Below are 22,621 nucleotides of genomic sequence, written 5' to 3' on the forward strand. Positions count from 1 at the left end.
TACGCTGCTGTAAAAAAAGAAGGAATTCTTACCATTTGCAACAGCATGGATGGAGATGGAGAGCATTATGCTAAGTGAAATAAGCCAGTCAAAGAAGGATAAATATCACATGATCTCACTCATTTGTGGAATATAATGAACAACATAAACTGATGAACAAAAACAGAACCAGAGTCATAGAAGCACTGAACAGATTGTCCAACCTATGAGGGAAGACGGAAGGTGAGGGGGTAAGAGATCAACCAAAGGACTTGTATGCATTCATATGAGCATAATCAATGGACACAGACTGTAGGGGGTTGAGGGCAGGTGCTGGGGGTGGGAGCAGCCAGGGATAGGTCAATGAGGGAGAAAGGAGACTTATGTAATACTGTAAACATTAAGAAATTAATAAAAAAATAAAAATAAAATAAAAACATATCCAGTACTCATGAGTATGTGTTTCTTCTTTTCAAGTAAAAACACAGAAAACCAACTGGAGGAAATATTCCTGAATACTAATAATGGCTAAGTATGGGTGATAAGACTATTTGTGATGGTAAATATTCTGTATTTTTATAAACTTAAAAAAAAAAACCCACACTTGTTTTGTACCAAGAACTATGCTGGGACTATAGTACATGCAACAAAGTAAGACATGCCCTTTGAGAGTTTCCAAAGGAGTAAGCAGAAACAGTCTGCAAAGAATCAGGGAATAAACAAGGCTGAACTACAACATTAATGTCATTCAAGTACAAATGTGATACATCCTTCTTCTACATTAACTCATGTTCCTGTCCCCGTCAACAGTCAACACTCCCTTGTTGAAAAGTGAAAAGAGGAAACCCTGTGAACATTGTAAAATACATCAGAGGAAGAACTCAAAAGTGTCTGGATAAAAGTTTCTATTAAGGTAATAGAATAAAAAAGACATCAGAAAATTAAGAAATTACATTTGAAAGAAAATTCTAGAAAATATATAGATCTTAATTTTCTATGTGATATAAATTCTTCAAGACCTATGTAGCTACTCGTTAACTAGTTCCAAAAGACAATGGATTTGCTGATTATAATTTTCTTTGAGTGCTCGTCAATGGATACTGTGAGAACAGAGCTCCCTCATCCCAATGCTCAGCTTACCAAAGAAGGATGCCATCTTCAAGTGATTTGAAAAGACTTCCATCACTGGGATTCATGGGTATGAGATGCTTACAGTCAGGGTCATCCTCCAGGGCCTTGTTTATCCAGTTAACAAATGCCACTTTTTCTTCCTCTGAAAACAGAAAATTTTAGTAGCAAAGCTCATTTCACAAAATTCATTGCCCTATTAAAACATTTCTGTTCAAAGATTATAAATGCCAATTATTAAAACTCTACTAAAACACGAAAAGCTTTAAGAAAAGGAGGAGGAGGAATTCATTCCAGTTTTTCATCTGATATATTAGGGAGGAGTAAGGTATAAATCTTAAATGAGCTCAATAAACATTCAGTTTTATTCTGTAATATTTCCAAATATATATTGTTTCAAAGAGTGTATGGAGCAGAAGCCAACTATCAAAGGTCAGATACTCACACACATGCACACACACCAGGGGAAAAGTACAAGAAACAAATATCCACATCAATATAGTCCACCTGCCATCATCCCTAAAAAATTTAGAGTTGTTCTTTGGGGCTTACAACAGAAATACTGAATTTAATCAAGAATTATTCAAATGAATAAAATAGGTCAATTTTGTGAAATTTCTGAAAGAAATCTGATATAAATCTAATACCAATACTACTTCTAGCCACTTTCATTGTCATCTACTTAACATATGTCTTCTAGCATGAATAACTTGATCTTTAAACAGAATGTTGTGTTAATGCAGTGGGAAAAACAGGAAGGAACTTAAAGGAAAAGTGTTCTGTTGCTTTATTGTTATTATGTAAATATAAAAATCATTTAACAATATAGAACCTAAAAGGAAATAATTCCCATTTCCATCACTGGATAACATATAGTAAGCTGAACTTCCCCATTTTTGCCCTAGTTCCTAGAATTAGGCAGTTTTCCTAATTTTGGCAGGTAACCCCCAAATATAATCCAACACACACACACACACACACACACACACACACACACACACACACGGGGGTGGGGAGCATGGGCAGAGAAAATAAAAAAGACCCAAGCAATTACTAATATTTCTCTTTTGCACATATCATAATCTGCCTTCTTATCTCCTTACCTCAACATACCTCCCCAGGGACTTAGAGTCTAGGGCATAGGTGAACAATGTCCAGCCCACAGGCCATATAAGGCCCACAGAATTATTTGGTCTGGCCCTGCCATGGTATTAGGGGTGAGTTAATTAAATGTTTGAACAAATATAGGAGGCTAATTTTTAAATTGATAATTTTGTATGGCCCACAAATGATGCTATAAATACCCAAATGGCCCGTGGCAGAAAAAAGTTTCCCTATTCCTAGGTATTTAAAGATCACTAAGATATTATCTATAGTAATAATAGCCTAGAGCCGTCATGACCTAAACGACCAGATGGATGACTGGTCACCAGGAAGTACATGAAGCACCTCTCAGTCCCTCCCCTGCAGCCCACAGGCTCCTATCACAGCAAGGCTGGCAGCAGGTGAGGGGGTGGGCGGGGTGCGGTGGGCACAGCAGGTCGTTAGCCTCCAGCCCAGAATTAGGCAGTTTTCCTAATTTTGGCAGATCTGGATCAGGCCCAGAGAGAGGCCTGGAGGGAGAGGCAGGGCCTGATCCACAGACTTTGTGGATGCTGGTGAGGCCTGGAGAGAGAGTGAGGTGGGGCCTGATCAGCAGCTGCCATGGCTGCTGGTGAGGGACGGAGAAAGAGGGCGGGCAAGGCCTGATCAGCGGCTGCTGTGGAGGCTGCAGATCAGGCCCAGAGATAGGCCCAGAGAGAAAGGCAACTGTCAGTGGGCCGTTCTGGATTTCCCAGAAGAGCCAATGGCTGCCTAGGAGGTGGAGCTTTTGATGCTGACTGGCATAGAAAGTGACCAATCAGAACATAACCAGGGTGAATTGAGAAGGCAAAACCTAAGGTGGGGGCTGAGGAGGGGTTTTTAAGGGCAACAGCTGTTTTGTGTAAGACAGTGGTCAGCAAACTCATTAGTCAACAGAGCCAAATATCAACAGTACAACGATTGAAATTTCTTTTGAGAGACAAATTTTTTAAACTTAAACTCTATAGGTAGGTACACTGTTATTAACTTAATTAGGGTACTCCTAAGCTGGAGTGGAAGAGCCACACTCAAGGGGCCAAAGAGACGCATGTGGCTCGCGAGCCACGGTTTGCCGACCACTGGTGTAAGGTGTAAGAAAGCGCTTCAATATTTTAATGACCGGTTTGGCAGTGTAGTGCATATGGCTGGCTATCAGTCCAGATATAGAGATTATGTACTTTTGTCTGCAAAAAGCATCTTCTTCTGCTGAAAAAGGCTCCCCCCCTCCCCCGCGCATTTAAGCAATTCTATCCTATATAATCTATCTATACTAATAAAAGGGTAATATGCTAATTAGACCGAGTCGACCGGCCATCTTCCAGACATCTGACTTCCTTCCGGACAAAGCCATGTTGGTGAGGGTCAAGGCAGAGGCAGTTGGGGGCAATCAGGCCAGCATGGGAGGGTAGTTGGAGATGAGATCAGGCCAGCAGGGGAGGGCAGTTAGGGATGATCAGGCAGGCAGGGGAGAGCAGTTAGGGGCAATCAGACTGGCAGGGGAGAGCAGTTGGGGTCAATCAGGCCAGCAGGGGAGCAGTTATGGGTGATCAGGTAGGCAGTCAGAAGTGTTTAGGGCCAATCAGGCAGGCAGGCAGAGGCAGTTAGGGGTGATCAGGCAGGCAGGCAGAGGGGTTAGGGGCAACCAGGCAGGCAAGCAGAGTGGTTAGGGGTGATCAGGCAGGCAGGTGAGTGGTTAGGAGCCAGCAGTCCCAGATTGCAAAAGGGATGTCCAACTGCCAGTTTAGGCCCGATCCCTGTTGCAGTTGGACATCCCCCATGGGGTCCCCAATTGTAGAAGGTGCAGGCTGGGCTGAGGGAAACCACCCCCCCCCGACCCTGTGCATGAATTTCATGCACTGGGCCTCTAGACTATAATAATAAAAGCATAATATGCTAATTAGACCAGACATCCTTCTGGACGATCTTCTGGACAAAGCCGTGGCTGCGAGGGAAGCCTGGGTCCCAGAGTCTGCTGGTGGCTGGAGGGAAGCCCGGATCCCAAGTGCTGGAGGGAAGCCGGTGCCGGCAGCCTCGGGAAAGAAGGCCTACACTTGCACAAATTTTGTGCATCAAGCCTCTAGTAGATAATGATAAGATAAAACAGATATATAAGGAAATGTATCATAAGGGAAATAAACACATCACAAGAGAGATACAAGCAATGTTTGAAGAATTTTAAAAAAGAAATGATCACTTCTGGTTTGAGATGAATCAAGTAAATGTTTTATGGAGAAGGTACTATTTCAAAGACAGATTTTTAATATGTGAAGATAGGCAGGGAAAGGGAGGATGTTCCAGATATAGGAACCAGAAATGAGACACCATTTCATACCACAAACAATGGCTATAATAAAGAAAATGAACAAGTGTTGGAGAAAAGTGAAGACACTGGAACTCCCATACACTGCTTATGGGAATGTAAAATGCTTCAGATACTTTGGAAAACAGTTTGGAAGGAATTTTTTTATTTTTTGTAATGCTAAACACAGAGTTACCACATGACCTGGCAATTCCACCCCCAGGTATATATCTACAGAAAAGTGAAGACACAAACGTTCATACAGCATCATCATAAAAGCCAAAAAGTAGAAACAACCCAAATGTCTGTCAACTAATGAATGGATAAACAACATTCTCCACAGAATAGCAACAAAAAGGAATGAAGTACAATATATGCTACAACAATAGGAATGAAGTACAATATGAATGATCTTTGCAAATATTATGGCAATGAAGAAACCTGTCAAGTGAAAGGACACGACTGTATGATTCCATTTATATGAAATTTCCAGAATAGGCAAGTCTATAGAAATAAAAAGTTGATTTATGGCTACCAGAGGATGGGTGAGGAGAAATGGGGAGTGACTGCTAAAGAGCATGGAATTTCTCTTTTGGATAATTAAAGGATTATAGATTAGACAGTGAAGATCACTGAACAATTCTGAATATACTATTGAACTATATACTTCAAAAGGGCAAATTTCATGCTATCTCAATTATATCTCAAAACAGCTGTTCTTTTTTATTAAGCTATTAAATACTCCATATCTTGTTCTAGATAATGGTTACATGGATGTATTCATATGTAAAAAATTTCAAACCATATCCTTAAGTAAAGAACTTTTTGTTCTTTACTATGTGTATCTTATCCTACCTAATAAAAGGTAATATGCAAATTGACCGCATCTTCGCTACACCCAAGCCACACCCACCAGCCAATCAGGGCGAGTATGCAAATAAACCCAACCAAGATGGCTACAGCCACAGAGAGCAAGGTTTCCCAGGCAACAGAGGAAGCCAAGCTTTCCGCATGCCCCTTGCCAGGCCTAAGCCTCCACTCAAGCTACAAAGTTTCAATTATAGAAGGTAAACAAATTCAAACAGAATGGTGGCAGCCATGGAGCTGGAGAGACCAGGCTAGGGTTGCCCGCGGCAATGGAGAAAGCAAAGCTTTCCGCACACCCTGGCCGGGCCCAGGCCTCCGCTTAAGGCTACAAAGTTTCAATTATAGAAGATGAATTAACCCAAACAGAAATGGCTGCCGGCCGTGGAGCATGCAGGAGGCTTGGCTCCGCTCCAGGCTACAAAGTTTCAATTGTAGAAGGTAAATAAATTCCAGATACCAGGGCCTTCGCTTGGGTCACCAGGGGGTGTGGCCGGCCTGCAAACCACCACAGGCCCCTTGCTTAGGCCACCCCACACCCCAAGGGAACCCCCACCCTGATCCGGAACACTCGTCAGGGCAAACCAGCTGGCCCCCCACTCCTGCACCAGGCCTCTATCCTATCTAATAAAAGAGTAATATGCAGATTGACTATCACTCCAACACAAAATCTGGCTTCCCCCATGTGGTCAAAGATCCTGCCCCCATGTGGACACAAGATGGCCACCACAAGATGGCCAGCAGGGGAGGGCAGTTGGAGGCGATCAACCCTGCAGGGGAGGGCAGTTAGGGGTGACAGGGCCGGCAGAGGAAGGAAGTTGGGGGCAATCAGGCTGGCAGGGGAGCAGTTAGGCATTAATCAGGCTGGCAGGGGAGTGGTTCGGGGGTGATCAGGCTGGCAGGCAGAAGCGGTTAGGGGCAATCAGGAAGGCAGGCAGGCGAGCAGTTGGGAGCCAGCAGTCCTGGATTGTGAGAGGGATGTCCGACTGCCCTCAAGGGGTCCCAGATTGGAGAGGGTACAGGCTGGGCTGAGGGACAACCGCCCCCCCTCCATGCATGAATTTCGTGCATCGGGCCTCTAGTACCTTAATAAACAACTACAAAAAGGTACAGTGATAGAAATCAGAAAAGTGGTTACCTCTAGGGAAGACTAGACATGAGGAAACTACTCAGGAGATAGAAGTGTTCTATCTTTATCTGGCAGGCAGCTACATGGATTTTGCTACAGGATATATAGATACACATGTAAAAATTCATTTAAAGATTACAGCACTTTTCTAAATGTACATATTACCTCAATTAAAAGGTTTTTTTAAAAAGGAAGAAGCCTTTTTCTTAGAATGGACAGGCAGAAATAGCTTTAAAAAGCACATACCTTTTAAAAAATGGAGGTAACAATTATAGACCACTGCTTTCACCACTACACTACCACATTGGGAAAAGATTAGGAAAAAAATACAACAGGTGGGAGAAGTGCAAGTATATTATCAGAGGAAAATCCAGTTAGAAAGGAAGAGAACCAAGAGGATACTTAACAGATTTAGCTCTCAAAGAAAGAAAGGGAAAGAAGCTACAGTGAATTTTTGTAAAATATTTTAAAAGTATGTTCTAATTATGTCATGTTAATATGAACAAAAGAAACTTTGCTAAAGGTTCTTAAATGTCTTAACACTGAGAGGTAAGTTTAACATGGGGCAAGGCCTCTCATCTTAGGAGTTACTGCCACTATCGATTTTTCACTGGGCAACAGCTCAGTGAATCTATCAGATCAAACAATCAGGTACTGGGCTCTCCAGTCACTGGCTGCTTGATAAAAGGTGAATCAGGAATCTCAGCTCCTGGAAAATGGAAAGAGGAAGTCCTTCCAACACACCTCTTCCCATGTTCCTAGATCAGGTCTAAAGGAAAACTCACACCACCAGTCAAGATGAAAAAGCCATTCAAAGGTTATGATTAAACACAATCAGTGCTGAAAATAAATGATACTTTTACTGTTTCTAATCTCTTTGTTGTGCACTGCACCTGACACATAGTAAGAACTTACTGATTTCTAAGATTTTAGGATTTTTCATTCTGACATCTCTGAAATTAAGAGGCATTTCAAATTTGATGACATGTTATAATTTATTCTGATTTTCCCTCAATGGTACATAAAACAATGGTGTGAATTATAATAAACTAGAGGCCTGGTGCACAAAATTCATACACGGGGGGTTGGGGGAATCCCTCAGCCCGGCCTGCACCCTCTCACAATCTGAGACCTCTGGCTCCTAACCGCTCACCTGCCTGCAGGCCTGATCGCCTCTAACCGCCCTCCCCTATGGGCCTAATTGCCTCTAACCACCCTCACCTGCCAGCCTGATCGCCCCTAACCACCCTCCCCTGCTGGCCTCATCGCCCTAACTACCTCTGCCTCAGCCCCTGCCACTGTGGCTTTGTCCAGAAGGAGGACCAGACAACCAGAAGACGTCCAGTCAACCCGGTCTAATTAGCATATTACCCTTTTATTAGTATAGACTAGAGGCCCGGTGCACGAAATTCGTGCATGGGGGAGGGTGTCCCTCAGCCCAGCCTGCACCCTCTCCAATATGGGACCCCTCAGGGGATGTCCAACTGCAGGTTTAGGCCCGATCCCTGTGGAATCGGGCCTAAACCTGAAGTTGAACATCCCTCTCACAATCCGGGACTGCTGGCTCCTAACCACTCACCTGCCTGCCTGATTGCCCCCTAACTGCTCCCTTGCTGGCCTGATTGACACCTAACTGCTCCTCTGTGGGCCTGATTGCCCCCAAATACCCTCCCCTGCTGGCCTGATCACCCCCAAGGCTATTATTAGTATAGATATGACCCTGCACAGAAAATTTTACTAACCCTGCTGTACAATAAGGGCTTGACGATTGAATCATTAGAACCAGACACCAAGATTTCCTTTCTTTGAATAGTGGACAGAATAATTATCTTGTCTTTAAGTTGCCCGGAAATTAAAATGAGATAATGACTTAGAAAAGTATAAAAGTATAAAAGCACCATATAAAGACAACTGTCTTTTTAATGAAGTGGTAAAATAAAAAACACTATTTTTATTCTCCCCTTCCTTCCTTTACAGCTTTTATTTAAACTTTGAAATTTATAAAAATTTCACTCCAATTTTCATTTCTTTATATTCAATATTATTTTGTATTGGTTTCAGGTTTTATATTAGTTACAGAATAGTGGTTAGACAATCATATACTTTACAAAGTGTTCCCCAATATTTCTATTACCCACCTGGCATCATACCATCATTACAACACTATTGACTGTATTCCCTATTTAAGTGACAATGGGTTTACAGGTTCCTTTCAGTCTTTCTTTTGTGTTGCTCGTCCTTCCTTTTCTTTCTCATTTCTTCCCTCATTTTCTTTATATAGTATCTCAATTGGCCATCAAAGCTCAGTGAAGGCACTGGGACACGCTTCATCCATTTTACAGACCAGGAAACTGAGGCCAGTTCCAGTTGGCTGTGGAACTTGACTCAGCACACAGGAAGCCCTCAGAGCCATGCTCTTTGCGCTTCCTAAGCAAACAGAACAAACCTTCCAGTCAGGCTTCCAAGCCTCTTTTTAGAGCACCTCTTCATTGCGGATGCTCCACATTCTTTCCTCTCCCCCCATTCTTTACTGCCCTCGCTTCTCCGGAGCAGGTGGAAGGCTTTGCACTCACTGCCTAGGCATGCTCTGCCATGGGGCAGGGCACCGCGGGCTTGCTTTTGGGTCAAGGCAGGAGCAGGAGTCACTGCCTCTGAAGTGTGAAGGCCGCCTGAGAAAGGGCGGTTAGCACTGGGAGCTTCTCTGAATCACATCAGTCAGTCCAGTACCCTGCAGTGCAGCACCCCTCCACTGAGGTGGCACCGCCCCTCAACCCCCGCCTCAGGGGTGAGGGTCCTTGCCCCTTTGCCCGGAGTCCTTCCATGCCCCTTGATCCCTGGCTGGGCCCTCCCATGTCTTGGGGCCACTGCAGAACCTCTGTCTCTCTGAAGATGAGGCAGATCCCTGCCCTCGATCTCCCTGAAGCTATGAATCTGTGGCAAGAGGCCTGGTCTGTATCTCAGCAACCCCATGCCTGCGATGTTCCCAGGGACCCCAGTGAGCGGCTAGGCAGGCTGCTGCCCCTCCTGGGGCCTGCAATGAACCCGGACCCCTCCTGTGCCGTCTGGCGCTGCCCACCCCACCGCCTCCTCGGCCATGGACTGGTACCTTGTGGGTGGTGTCTGGCGCTGCCCACAGGGCCTCCTCCGCCCCCGATGGACCCGTACCCCCGGAAGCAGGCCATGGTGCTGCCCGCCCTGCCTTCGTATGCAAATTAATCGCCATCTTTGGTGGGTTAATTTGCATACTCACTCTGATTGGCTGTGGGCATAGCGAGGGTACGGTCAATTTACATATTTGTCTATTACTAGGTAAGATGGCAATTTAGATTTGATGAATATGAGACTTGTTGAATGGAGTGGGAAATTACCTGAATAGGAATGCTGTGTGCCCTCACTGGAAATGGATGAAGTTCCTCCAATAGCAGTAATCCCTTCCCTCTTGTTAATTATTTTTCGGAATGTTTTGCTGATGTCTTTGCTTTTTAACTCTTGCATTAGCTGGAATGGGATAAAAGTAAAATGAGTCTTCATCAAATAATCATAGAAAGCCTTGCAACATGAAGAAAAATTATTTAGACTTTATTTGGAATGACATCAAAATAAATACTAACAGATAACTCACAGGTCATTTTACCAATAACATAAAATGGACAAATGTTTGCATCCCAACCACTAGAAAAAAATTTTGTTATAATAAACTTTAAATTGAACACATTGAAATTATTCTTCTAGATTTGCCATGAAACTAAAGAATAACTACATGCTAGAGTTATATTTCCTTCTTTTTTTTTAAATCCTCACCCCAGGACATGCTTAGAGAGAGGAAGGAAGAGAGAGAGGGACAGAAAACAAAAAGAAAGAGGGAGGGAGAGGGATGGAGATAGAGAAAAACATCAGTCAGAGTTTCTGGATGCGGTCCAACTGGGGGCAAACCTGAAACCCAGGCATGTGCCCTGACTCAGAATGGAAATGTCAACCTTTTGGTGCATAGAAAGACACCAAACCAACTGAGCCACACCGGCTGGGCTACATGATAGAGTTTAAAATGCCTTAATGAAGGTGTTGTCTTGGCTGAACATCTCCAATGTACATATGTGTGTCAGTGTAAGTTAGCTCTTGTAGGAAATAACATAAGCTTAGAGAAACACACTCGCAACCACCCTCTCACTGGATTTTCTAGAGGTCAGTTAGACTGAATTCAACCAGTTCTTCAAGTAGCACCAGAATGAGTTTTTTAAAATGCAGACCTGATCATGTCACCTCCCATTCTATTATTCCCATATCACTGGCTTAATATTGCACTTAGGCTAAAAACACCCTGCAGGACCCTGCAGGACCTGACCCTGACTTACTTCTCTAGCGAATTCCTTTTCCCTAACCACCTCAGCTCCAGCCACTCAGCTCCTTTTCCCCAGGTGAGGAATAATTAGCATATTACCATCCCTAAAGCGACAGAGCCTCCGCACAGGATGTCACCTCTGCCTGCCTCACACATTATTCATTCCCCTCTCTGTCCCTTTTATCTGTTTAGCATTTTTCTTCAGATCTCTGCTTAGCCTTTATAGCATCTGGGACACCTTCCCTGAGTCCCTTAGTTCTCCAGCCTCCCCACCAAATTCAATTCCTTCTACTATAAACTCTCAAGGAGACCTGTACTGCTGTCATTGCAATTGTCACCGTTTTCTTCTATCCATTTTTGTGATTCTGTCTTCCCCACCACATGCAAACTCCACAAAAGCAGAGACCACATCTCATTGTTCAGCACATTATTCGCAGTGCCTAGCAGAGCTCCTGGCAAGAAAGGGGCTTGAATATTTGCTTAACCAATAAAAAATGAAAAAGCAGATAATTTACATTTCATAAGTATTTATTTAATTGTATTAACAGTTATATTTTTCATAAGAAAAATGTAGTCATGGTGGTAATGATGGGAAGAAGCAACAGCCCTTGCTCAACTGCCAATTGGCTGAGTCATATGTTATTTTTCATCTTGTTTAGTTCCTTGAGCCTTGAGGTAGTTTAACAATGAAACAATGCTCTCAGAGCTAGCATCAACATTTAACTGGCCCTACTGAAACTGAGGTCTAACTGACCAAAAGGAAACAACCAGTTTCTAGAAGATATAGCTTCCATGCCTTAGCTATTTCAGCTAAAAAAAAAATTCCATTTCTCAAGGCCAAATAATAGCATTAAATATTCTGCACACAGAGACAGTCATTGAACAATGAATGCAACTATAGTTTTACTAGGGTATAAAACTGTTAATTGTTCTCTAAGCTGGACTTCCATTTGAGAATGACTTTTTCTTTTGTTTTATTAATTATTTATTTTATTAATTATTTGTGGACCTCATCGTAGTTATCATCATCGTCAATTTTAAAGCAGCACCTTTTCCGGTCTCTGCAGCTATATTTAAGCAAAGAAACAATGACATTATTAAAATTTTCCTCAAAGCAATATATTCAGTAGCCAAGACAGGATTCAATTACTTACGGACACAAATTCTTCAAAACTGATTTTGCCATCTTTGTTGTTGTCAGCAACTGCTAGAATTTTCTCCACGATCTCTCGGACTTTGTAACCAGGCAGAGGAAGGCTTGCTTCCTTAAACAGGTCCTGAAGTTCATAGTCACTGACATACCCACTGTTGTCAATATCTGTAAGATAAATTATGAGCTGTCAAATATCAATTGTTCTCTGTTGGAGAGGTGCATTCAGATGGCTGTTTGGGAGATTCACAGACAGGCAGAACCTTTTAGGTTTGTTTTGCTAGTGGCAGTAATATTTTCTCCTGCACCTGAACTGTGCAATGCAAAAAAACTCATATTCAAATACACTTTTCCCCCATAGATTTAGGACTGCCATATATATTTTAAGTGCATAATATAGATACTGCCCCAATAGATGAAGTAGCACTCAGGTGTAGCACATGACTAAGCTTCAAAGAACTAAGTATTTGGAAGTCTCAGATATCTAGAAGAAATACAGCATCAATGGTCACAAGGGAAAACCCACCAGACTTTAACTTCTTTACAGAATTTACAGAAGGGGTCTGCGGGACCCACATTTCATACAAACTATGTATGTGTAAAATACACATAAGGCATTTCTGGCCTACATTTCTCTTGGTGGAGTCCTATTTCATGTGTTAATAATTCACTGCCTCTTCATAATGTATTGATGATACCATGATGTAGGCTGAATCATGTTGGATATGATTTTGAGTTTAAGTGTTCAAGAAATCATTTCACACCTATGTGGACTTTTGGAAACAAGTTCCCTTGGCATTCTCATATCATCAATGAAATACCCTTCCCTGGGCTTTCCCTAGAGACTGCATGTCACTTGTTGACACAGAACAAGTGACACAAAACACTTCTGCCAAGAGTTGGCAACAGAGCTCTGGAGTGTTTGGTTAGTTGCCTTGATATACCTTGCATAGGCTCTCGTGGCACATTTGGTGATAGTTGCTTTGGTTCATATAATTTTATTCCTTTCAGTAAAAGAGCTGCCCTCACTATAACTGAATTAATTATAAAGATAGAAACTTTTCAAGTCTCATGCATGAGTTTCCAGAATCAATACTCTATACTCTTCAGAACAATGAAAAATTTCTAAACTAGAACCTACCAATAATAACAATTTTACTGTTTCTCAGAAGTCAGTTAACAAGCTAAATTGCTTGCTATTGTAGTAATTACTACTGCTTTCTTTGAATTCAGATAGAAATTATTTACTATATCACCATATAATCATTATTTACTATATCACCATATACTCATTATTTAGTATATCATCAGTTCAGAACTGTTTCCTATAACTAGAGACGTAAAGAAGAAAGCACATTAAGACTGGTAGGAGGGGCAGAAGCACCAACAGGCTTGTGGCATTTATTTTAATCAGGAGGGATATCTCTGCTGTGGAGGCCACCTGTGAGGAGCAAGAGGTCCCAGCCCCACACCAGACCCCGGAGCACAGGGTTCCAGAGCGGGGAAGAGAAGCCCCTGTAACTTCAGGCTGTAAAAACCAGTGGGGATTGTGGCTGCGTGACAAAGAGGCTGCTGGAGACCCAGGCACGCCCTCTTAAAAGCTGGTGCACAGGCTTACTTGGACTCAATCCCTCTGGGCTCCAACACTGGGTTGGCCACTTAAAAGGAACCTGGGATATTCAGGAAGGAACTGGATTATCTAGCATCAGGGCAAGAACTCAGGGGGGTTTGTCCCAGATAGTGGTGCTCTCAGGGGTCACTGTTCCAGTGCTGGGACCTCCCCAGTTTCAGAGCTGACTTGCAGCCATATCTGAGTTTCCATCAGTACGGCCCACACTATTCACTTTGCCCTGGTGACTACTTGGGATCTTGGCCAATACAATTTGCAGCCCCACCCAAGCTGTTTGTTAGCAGCTTTTCCATATGAATGGCCATCTTGGTTCAGGCTTCAAACTTTTTAAAAATCTCACAAACAAGCAGCAGCTGGTGTCAAAATGAGCCATACCTATCAATAAAAGGCTTAAGACCTAGCACTAGCACCAGCCTGCCTTGCTTCACAGCTATGCCTTTCCTGGGCACTTCCAAGCCCAATACAAGTAGCAGCCATCTGCAGATCTCTCTGTAGCTCCTGCTGAGTGGCCCTAGGCAGTGGCTGACTTTGTACCTCCTAGGAGGACCCAGAGCCAGTGCACCTGATGAACAGCTTCACACCATATCAGATTACTACTCTACACATCCACAAGTAACACACTCAAGGGGCAGACTCAGTGAACACCAAAGCCCCACTGAAGCAAGTTCTGCTCCATAGAATAGTTGCAACTAGTCCTCACAGCCAATTTTCCTGGAGGTCAATTCATCCCAGTAATGCCAACAGCAATCAAGGCTCAAATACTACAAAACAGTGCACATAGGCCACAAAGGGGCTCACCTAGAGTGCCCAGCTCAGGTGACTACACAAGGTCACTACCAAATCCAGGGGGAAGTTTTTTTTATCATTATTTCTTCAAATAATGATTTCTATATGCAATTATTGATAGAAATAATACTACACAAGGCCACTACCAATTCCAGGAGACATAGCAGTCTACCTAATACATAGAAACAAACACAGGGAAGCTGCCAAAATGTATAGACAAAGAAACATGTCACAAATGAAAGAAATGGAAGCAAGGGAACTACTGGATACAGAGTTCAAAACAATGATTATAAGGTTGCTCAAGAATCTTAATGAGAGCTTCAAGGGACTTAGTAAGACTTTCAAGGATCTTAGTGAGAATGTCAAAGACATGAAAAAGGACTAATCAGAAATTAAGCATACACTAACTGAAATAATGAATAATTTACAGGGATTCAACAATAGAGTAGAGGATTCTGAGAATTATATCAATGATTTGAAATATGAGGAAGCAAAAAACACTTAGTCAGAAGAGCATAAAGAAAAATGAATCCAAAAATATGAAGATAGTATAAGGAGCCTCTGGGTCAACCTCAAGGGTACCAACATTTGCATTAAGGGGGTGTCAGAAGGAGAAGAGAGAGAACAAGATATTGAAAACCTATTTGAAGAAATAATGATAAAAAAAACTTCCCCCACCTGGTGAAAGAAATAGACTTACAAGTCCAGGAAGTGCAGAGACTCCCAAACAAGAGGAACCCAAAGAGGCACATACCAAGACACATCATAATTAAAATGCCAAGAGTTAAAGACAAAGAGAGAATATTAAAAGCATCAAAAGTAAAACAATTAGTTACATACAAGAGAGCACCCATACGACTGCCAGCTGATTCCTCACCAGAAACTTTGTAGACCAGAAGGGAGTGGCAAGAAATATTCAAAGTGATGAATATCAAGGAATACAACCAAGATTACTCTTTCCAGCAAAGATATAATTTAGAATTGAAGGTCAGATAAAGAGCTTCACAGACAAGAAAAAGCTAAAAGAGCTCATCACCACCAAACCAGTATTGCATAAAATGTTGAAGGGTATTCTTTAAGAAGAGAAAGAAGAAGATAAATAAAAAGATAAAAATATGAACAATAAAATGGCAATAAATACATATCTATCAATAATTGCATATAGAAATCAAAATAAACAGACAAGAAATCTAATGCACAAAATAAACTGGTGAATAAAATAGAATCAGAGGCATGGAAAATGGAACAGACTGATGAATCTCAGAGGGAAGGGGGTGAGGGGGCAGAGATTAAGAGATTAACTAAAGATCTTATAATGCATATATGCATTACCTATGGACAAAGACAATAGGGTGGTGAAGGCCTGGGGTGGGGTGGGTAATGGGTGGAAAAAGGGGGACATCTGTAATACTCTCAACAATAAAGATTTTAAAATAATCAAGTACAGCTCAGGGAATATAGTCAATAATATTGTAATAGCTATGTGTGGTGTCAGGTGGGCACTGGAAATATCCAGAGGAACACTTTGTAAAGTATATGACTATCTAATCACTATGTTGTATACCTGAAACTAATCTATACATATAAAGAGGTAATGTGCTAAAAGTCCATTACGGTGTCCCAGTAATGACCAATTTGCATATTGACAGACCAGCAGGAGGATGCTCACGCAGCAGGGGGCAGGCGGCCTGAGCCACGTTCCCTGGGGTCTGAGGAGAGCACCTGACAGGAGCCCGGACTGCAAAGAAGGAAGAGGAAGCGGCCACGGGAGCTCTTCCAACCCCCTGCACAGGCACCCTACCCCCGCCCCCGCACCCCCGGGGGGGATGGGGAGGCTGAACAGATGAGAAGACCCAGACTTAGGGGTAGCTGCAGCCCGAACCTCAACTCCTGATCTCTTCCCCCGCCACCCCTGCCTGGGGCACCCACAACAACAGCACACCAGCGACCACGGGTCAGAGCCCCGAGGCACCCAGGGCCCATGGCCTGCCGCTGCCAGGCCCCCTCCGCTGGGGCTCTGCACGCCTCTCCTCCCTACAACTCCAGACCCAGATGGAGGCAGGCTTGAGCAGCCCCCCAGGGTCAGACCCTTCCCCCTCCTGACACCAGCAGCTGTCTCCGCAGCTGAAGCGCACTGAACCTTACTGGAGACGGGCTAAAGCCGCCCTCCTAGCCCGCCTGGCTCAGCCCTGGCCCAGGCCCAGCCCGCTCCAGGAGATTGGATCCTGGCCCTGAGCACATACAGCTGCGTCCCAGGAAACAATCATGCCCTCCTCCCCTAATCTGCACCTGCTACCTGCGAGGGTACCTGTGGGCTTAAAAATAACAATCCCTTCCTGTTTAGACATCACTTACTTGATGAAACATTTCTAGGTTTATTAGTTCAGAACCTCCTCATGACAACCCAGTGAGGTAGGCGGAGAAGAGATTACAATTCCCATGGTATGTGCGTATGTATTCAGAAATGAAGCTCAGAGAGGAAGAGTGTCAAGACCAGTGGTTGCCAAGGTGCAGCACACGCCCCACAGGGGGGCAATTTGATTTTAAGTGGGGGCAATTCGAGAATGAGTTAACAGTGAATTTTTTGCATTTCTTATGGCTCTAGGGGGCCTCATCTATAGGTATCCTACATAATAAGAGGCTAATATGCAAATAACTGAATGGTGGAACGACTGGTCACTGTGATGCGCACTGACCACCAGGGGGCAGACAATCAATGCAGGAGCTGCACCCTGGTGGTCAGTGTGCTCCCACAGTGGGAGCGCTGCTCAGCCAGAAGCTGGGCTCATGGCTGGTGAGCACAGCAGCAGTGGTGGGAGTCTCTCCCACCTCCGTGACAATGCTAAGGATGTCCAACTGACAGCTTAGGCCCACTAAGCTTCAGTCAGACATCCCCCCCTCCCCCAGGGCTCCCAGACTGCGAGAGGGTGCAGGCCAGGCTGAGGGACCTCCCCCAAGTGCATGAATTCCGTGCACCAGGCCTCTAGTACAAAATAATAATGCATGTAAACTGTAATTAAAAAAAAAACAACTTGGAATTAAAAATATGGGCAAAGAACTTAGACATTTCTCCAAAAAAGATATACAAATGGCCAATAAGCACATGAAAAGATGCTCAACATGTCTAATTATTATGGAAAAGCAAATCAAACTCACCATGAGATCCCCCTACACACTCATGAGTATGACTATTATATTAAAAACAAAACAGAACAGAAAATAACAGTGTTGGTAAGGATTTGAAGAAATTGGAACCTTGTGCACGGCTGGTAGAAATATGAAATAGTGCAGCTACCATATAAAGCAGTATGGTGATTCCTTTAAAAATTCAACATAAAATTAGCATATGATTCAGTAATACTATGCTTAACTATACAATAATACCATTTCTCAGTATACTGAAAACAGAGACTTGAACAGATATTTGCATACCCATGTTCATAGCAACATTAGTCACAATAGCTAAAAGATAGAAACATTTCAAGTGGCCATCAACTAATGAACAGGTAAACAACATATGGTATAGACATACAATGGAATATTATTCAGCCTTGAAAAGTAAGGAAATTCAGCCCTGGCTGGGTAGCACACTTCGTTAGAGTATCGTCCCATACACCAAGGTTACAGATTTCATACCTGGCCAGGGCACATACAAGAATCAACCAATGAAGAAGAAATAAGTGGAACAACAAAGAGCGCCCCCTCTCTTAAAAAAAATTAAGGAAATTCTGACACATGATATGACATAAATGAACCTTGAAGACATATGCTAAGTGAAGTAAGCCAGTCACACACAAAAAAATATTTTATGACTGCACTTATAATAGGTTATTATAGAGTAGTCAAATTCATGGCAGTAGACCCAGTGGGGCTGGGCGTTAGTATTTAATGGACATAATGATAGTAGGGGAAGATGAAAACATTCTAGAGATGGATGGTGGTGATGACTGCATAACAATGTGAATGTACTTAATGCCACTGAACTGTACACTAAATGATAAATTTTATGTCTATCTTACCACAATTAAAAAATAAGACAAATATTTTAATCTCCCACTTCTCCCTAGAGAACCCAAAATATCCCATCTAGTTAGGTTGGATGACCTCTGAGAAAAGTTTGTTGGTACAACAAATAAACAGAGGGATCACTGAGTTTATGAGTAGCCATTTACCTTGTAAATAAAGTAACAAGTACATACATGCTCAGCTGCTGTCAGCACTTCTCTCACACAGCAAGTTATCTTGCTGTTAGAATTGTTCCATCAATGAATTATTTATTCAAAATATCATTACGTAAATAAGTACTACAGGATTGTATGTCCATGAGTCATAAAGGTTAAAGTGAGTGTGCTAAACAAAGAAAATTTATTACTAATTTATTTTACTAAGACCTAGCTTTTATGCAAGCTACCAAACTGCACCTATAAAATAACAGAAATGCCAAACTAAAGAGATACATTTTTAAAACATATATAATTTTATTGATTTCAGAGAGTAAGGGAGAGGGAGGGAGAGATAGAAACATGAATGATGAGAAAGAATCATTTATCAGCTGCCTCCTGCACACCCCCTACCAGGGACCTTAGGGTAAGAAAGGACTCCCATATCTAGGAAAGACCTCCCAGTCAAAAAGTACTATTGTTAATGACAAACACATAGGCCAGTGTTCAGTTTATAGACAAGGAAGTGTTTCTATATTTTTTTTCTCTGTAATGAGGATATCATAGTAAGCATATTCAATTACCCGGGCATGTGCCCCGACTGGGAATCAAATGATGACCTCCTGGTTCACAGGTCGACACTTAACCATTGAGCAACACTGGCAATACATTTTTATTACTTCCTCTATTTCAATGTTCAAAATAAGCAGAATATCCCAATAATTGCTTAATTTCTGTCTTGAAAAGACTCTAGGCACTGCTTACAAAACCCTATAAAAGTTATTTTTAACAGTGATGTTTTAGAAATCATAGCATCTTCATACAATGCCCAAATGACAAATATATGGTGCCCAAAATAAAGACAGGACCAAGATTAAGGCATGCCCTGGGAGCCTAATTCAGCCACCATGCAAACTGTATTCTGAAGGTTGGAGTTATTCTGGAGCCAGTTATACATGGAGAACAGGAGGGGTCCAGAGATTTGTAGAATTCATAGCAATGATTTGTAAGTCATAAGTTTCCTTTTTATTTGTAAGTCATAAGCTTTACTTTTTATTTTTGAAGAGCTTTACTTTTTAATCTTAAATCTTTTATCTTTGTATTGGTCTCTAAAACTCATTCCACATTGCATTTTACCTACATTAGTTTCCGTCATTATTCATTAGGTTTGTGAGCAGTATAGGCACAAAACTGCTTATTCTATCCTCCATGGTCTGCCACCTGACTGCTTTCCGTAGCCTACACTAAAGAAAGGCCTACTGAAGAAGGGCAAGAGTGCTGGTGTCAGCATCCCCCTGTCTACGGACTGCTCAGCTTGCATGTGCTTGCAGATTAGAGCCAAATATGGTATTTATATTCTCCTGGTTTGTCACGGTTTCTACGAGCAAAATGCAGAAGAAATGCAATCAGAGTATGAGGAAAATTTTGGGGTGAGAAAACTACAAAGCTGTTCAAATGATAATATCATAAAGACAAAACACTGAATGGCTTTAAAAAGTGAAAGTAGAAAAATAAGACATAACGACCTTTAAAAATGACACTAAGATTTTTAAATTATGCATAAGGGAGCAGGAAAATAGGCCCTATGACCTTTAAAAAGAATATTAAGATTTTAAAATACTCTAAACGAAGTCAAAAAGTGTTATTGTTAATGAAAAACACATAAAGGCCAAAGTTCAGTTAATAGACAAGGAAGTATTTCTCAATTTTTTCTTTGTAATGAGGATATCATGTTAAGCATATTCAATTACACTGTCATTCATTAACCTGGATTATTCTTTGCAAAGAAATGATCAAAGAATTGAAAGTACAATTGTCCTAGAAATTCAAGCCTAGTTTCAGTTTATCTTTGAGAAAGAAAGAAAGAATCCAGTGAAACCTAGATGAAAAGAAAAAAAAGGAATACGTCTCGGGGTAAATGGGTGATGGTAGAAGCAATAAAAGGTATTGTTCCATTCTTGGAAGTCTGATACCAAGCAGAAGAATAACATCACATGGAGTTTTTCTAAAGCATACCTATTTTATTAAATGCTTCTTGTAGTTCCTCCAGCTCCTCCCGAGAAATGGTAGTGGTACTATTTTCCATCTTGACAGGAAAGACTTCCTCAGGTCTTTCTACCTAAAAAAAAAAAGCAATGTTATAAAAAGAGCCTTTTGGACATTTATCTAAGCAGTAGAGTCCACAAGCAGTAAAATATCTAGAAGGAATTATCTGAGAGGTCTGGCTGACAAGGAAGAAATAGAAATCAATCCCAGGGTAACAAATACCTGTTTTTCACACCATGTGCTATTTCTTAATAGCCCACATTATTTTCATTTACATTTTACCCCACTATTTCAGTAAAATATGCACTTCAAGTTTGAGGGAAGTATAAGAATTGTTAACATAAAGAGATCAGAAAGCAAAATTTTAATACATGAGCCGCATCCACAAATAGAATTTTATAGTAAGAGGAGTCTGCGCGGCTGGAGATGGAGCTGTGGCTTTCATGGTCCGCTTGACAATATGCGTCCACTGCCACCAACTCTCCCTTCTCCCAGGGAGAGGTCTTTCCCAGATATGGGGGTCCTTTCTTACTCTGAGCAAGTGATACAAGCTAAAGGAAGAAAATTAAGTAAAACTGAGTTGCAACAAAAACAAACAGGTGGTAGTCATTGTAGAAAGTAATTGGTAATATATGACCCAAACAGAAAATAGCTTTGGTGGTAGTGATCACAGCTGCTTTCCAAAACATAATTAAAATTACCCATAACCCACTATCCAGAAACATCAACTGGTATCACTTTATTATCTACATCTATCTGTTCTACTTTCAAGTACATGAATACCTTTTTAAGGGGTGAAAAATGTTAGTATATTATATTTTTGCATGAATATGCTGTATGTTTCGATGTTACTTATCAATACAATATTTAATGGTCACATATTACTGTACCATAACATATTTGGTAAATCTCTTGTTTCAGGGTATTTCATTACTTCCAATATTTTGTTCTAAACAATGATGCAATGAAGATACTAATAGGTATATAATTGTACATATCCATGTTTATTTCTGTAAGATAAGTATCTCAAAGTGGAATTATTTTTTTTAAGTCTTAACCTGCTGATGTTTTTCTATTGATTTTTAGAGAGAGTAGAAGGGAGGATGAAAGACAGAGTGAGAGAGGGAAACATCGATGTGAGAGAGATATGTTGATTGGCTTCCACCCGCATGCGCCCTGACCAGGGCCTGGGATCAAAGTATTTTCTTAAAATTGTCGGTATTTCTATAGTGTCACTTGTCAATGCTCTCTTTGATATCTGATTTCATTTATTCAAGTTCTCTCTGGTTGTCTATGGAGAGGAAAGCCAGGAGTGCAGCTTGGGTTAGAGCTAGATCTATTACTTTTTTAAAAAAGACAGATTTTTAGCAATTACAGCAAAATTTTAACATCTGTTCCATCTGAGCATAAGTATATGGACATCAGTTAAAATTGCTATTGTACTTTTCATTATTTTTTTGTTTTAAATTATTCATAATATAAAAATTGTAAACTCAGAGAGTAAAAATAATAAAAATAATAAAGATAACAAAATAGGTTTTGAACAGGAGAAAATTTTATTTTCAGAACCTCAATCTTAATCAAAATAGTTAATATTATTTGGGCAGAATAATGTATTGAAATATCAAATTATGTTTATGAGAAAGCTAAAAGGCTAATTCCAATGTAACCCTGATGTTTAGGGGGCTAGCAATCTGAATCTGTGCAGTAACCTAATGTACATTCTTGGAAGGTTGTATTTGTCTAGGAATATGTCCATTTCCTCCAAGTTGTCCAGTTTGTTGGAATAGAGTTGTTCGTAGTATTTTGTAACAATCCTTTGTATTTCATCAGGCTCTGTTGTTATTTCACCTCTTTCATTTCTGATTTTGTTTATTTGAGTCCTCTCTCTTTGCTTCTTGGTGAGCCTGGCTAGAGGCTCATCAATCTTGTTTATCCTTTCAAAGAACCAGCTCTTGGTTTTGTTGATCTTTTGTATTGTTTCTTTGG

General features: G+C 41.4%; 1 protein-coding gene across 5 annotated transcripts in view; it reads right to left on the minus strand.

Annotated features, from left to right (window-relative positions):
- Positions 1-22,621, minus strand: part of PLS1 (plastin 1) — a 222,745-nt gene that overhangs the window by 105,265 nt on the left and 94,859 nt on the right. For 4 of the 5 annotated variants that reach the window (XM_079777350.1, XM_079777348.1, XM_079777352.1 and 1 more), the window contains 4 exons: positions 20,603-20,705; positions 12,015-12,178; positions 9,890-10,019; positions 1,120-1,252 (listed from right to left, as the gene is read on the minus strand). In XM_079777350.1, the coding sequence (XP_079633476.1) occupies positions 1,120-1,252; positions 9,890-10,019; positions 12,015-12,178; positions 20,603-20,672 (497 nt within the window). In that variant the 5' untranslated portion in view covers positions 20,673-20,705. The remainder of the gene's footprint in view (positions 1-1,119; positions 1,253-9,889; positions 10,020-12,014; positions 12,179-20,602; positions 20,706-22,621) is intronic. The other variant, XM_079777349.1, reaches the window with a different exon arrangement.

This window comes from Cnephaeus nilssonii, assembly GCF_951640355.1.
Source record: "Cnephaeus nilssonii genome assembly, chromosome: 7".
NCBI classification, from domain to species: domain Eukaryota; kingdom Metazoa; phylum Chordata; class Mammalia; order Chiroptera; family Vespertilionidae; genus Cnephaeus; species Cnephaeus nilssonii.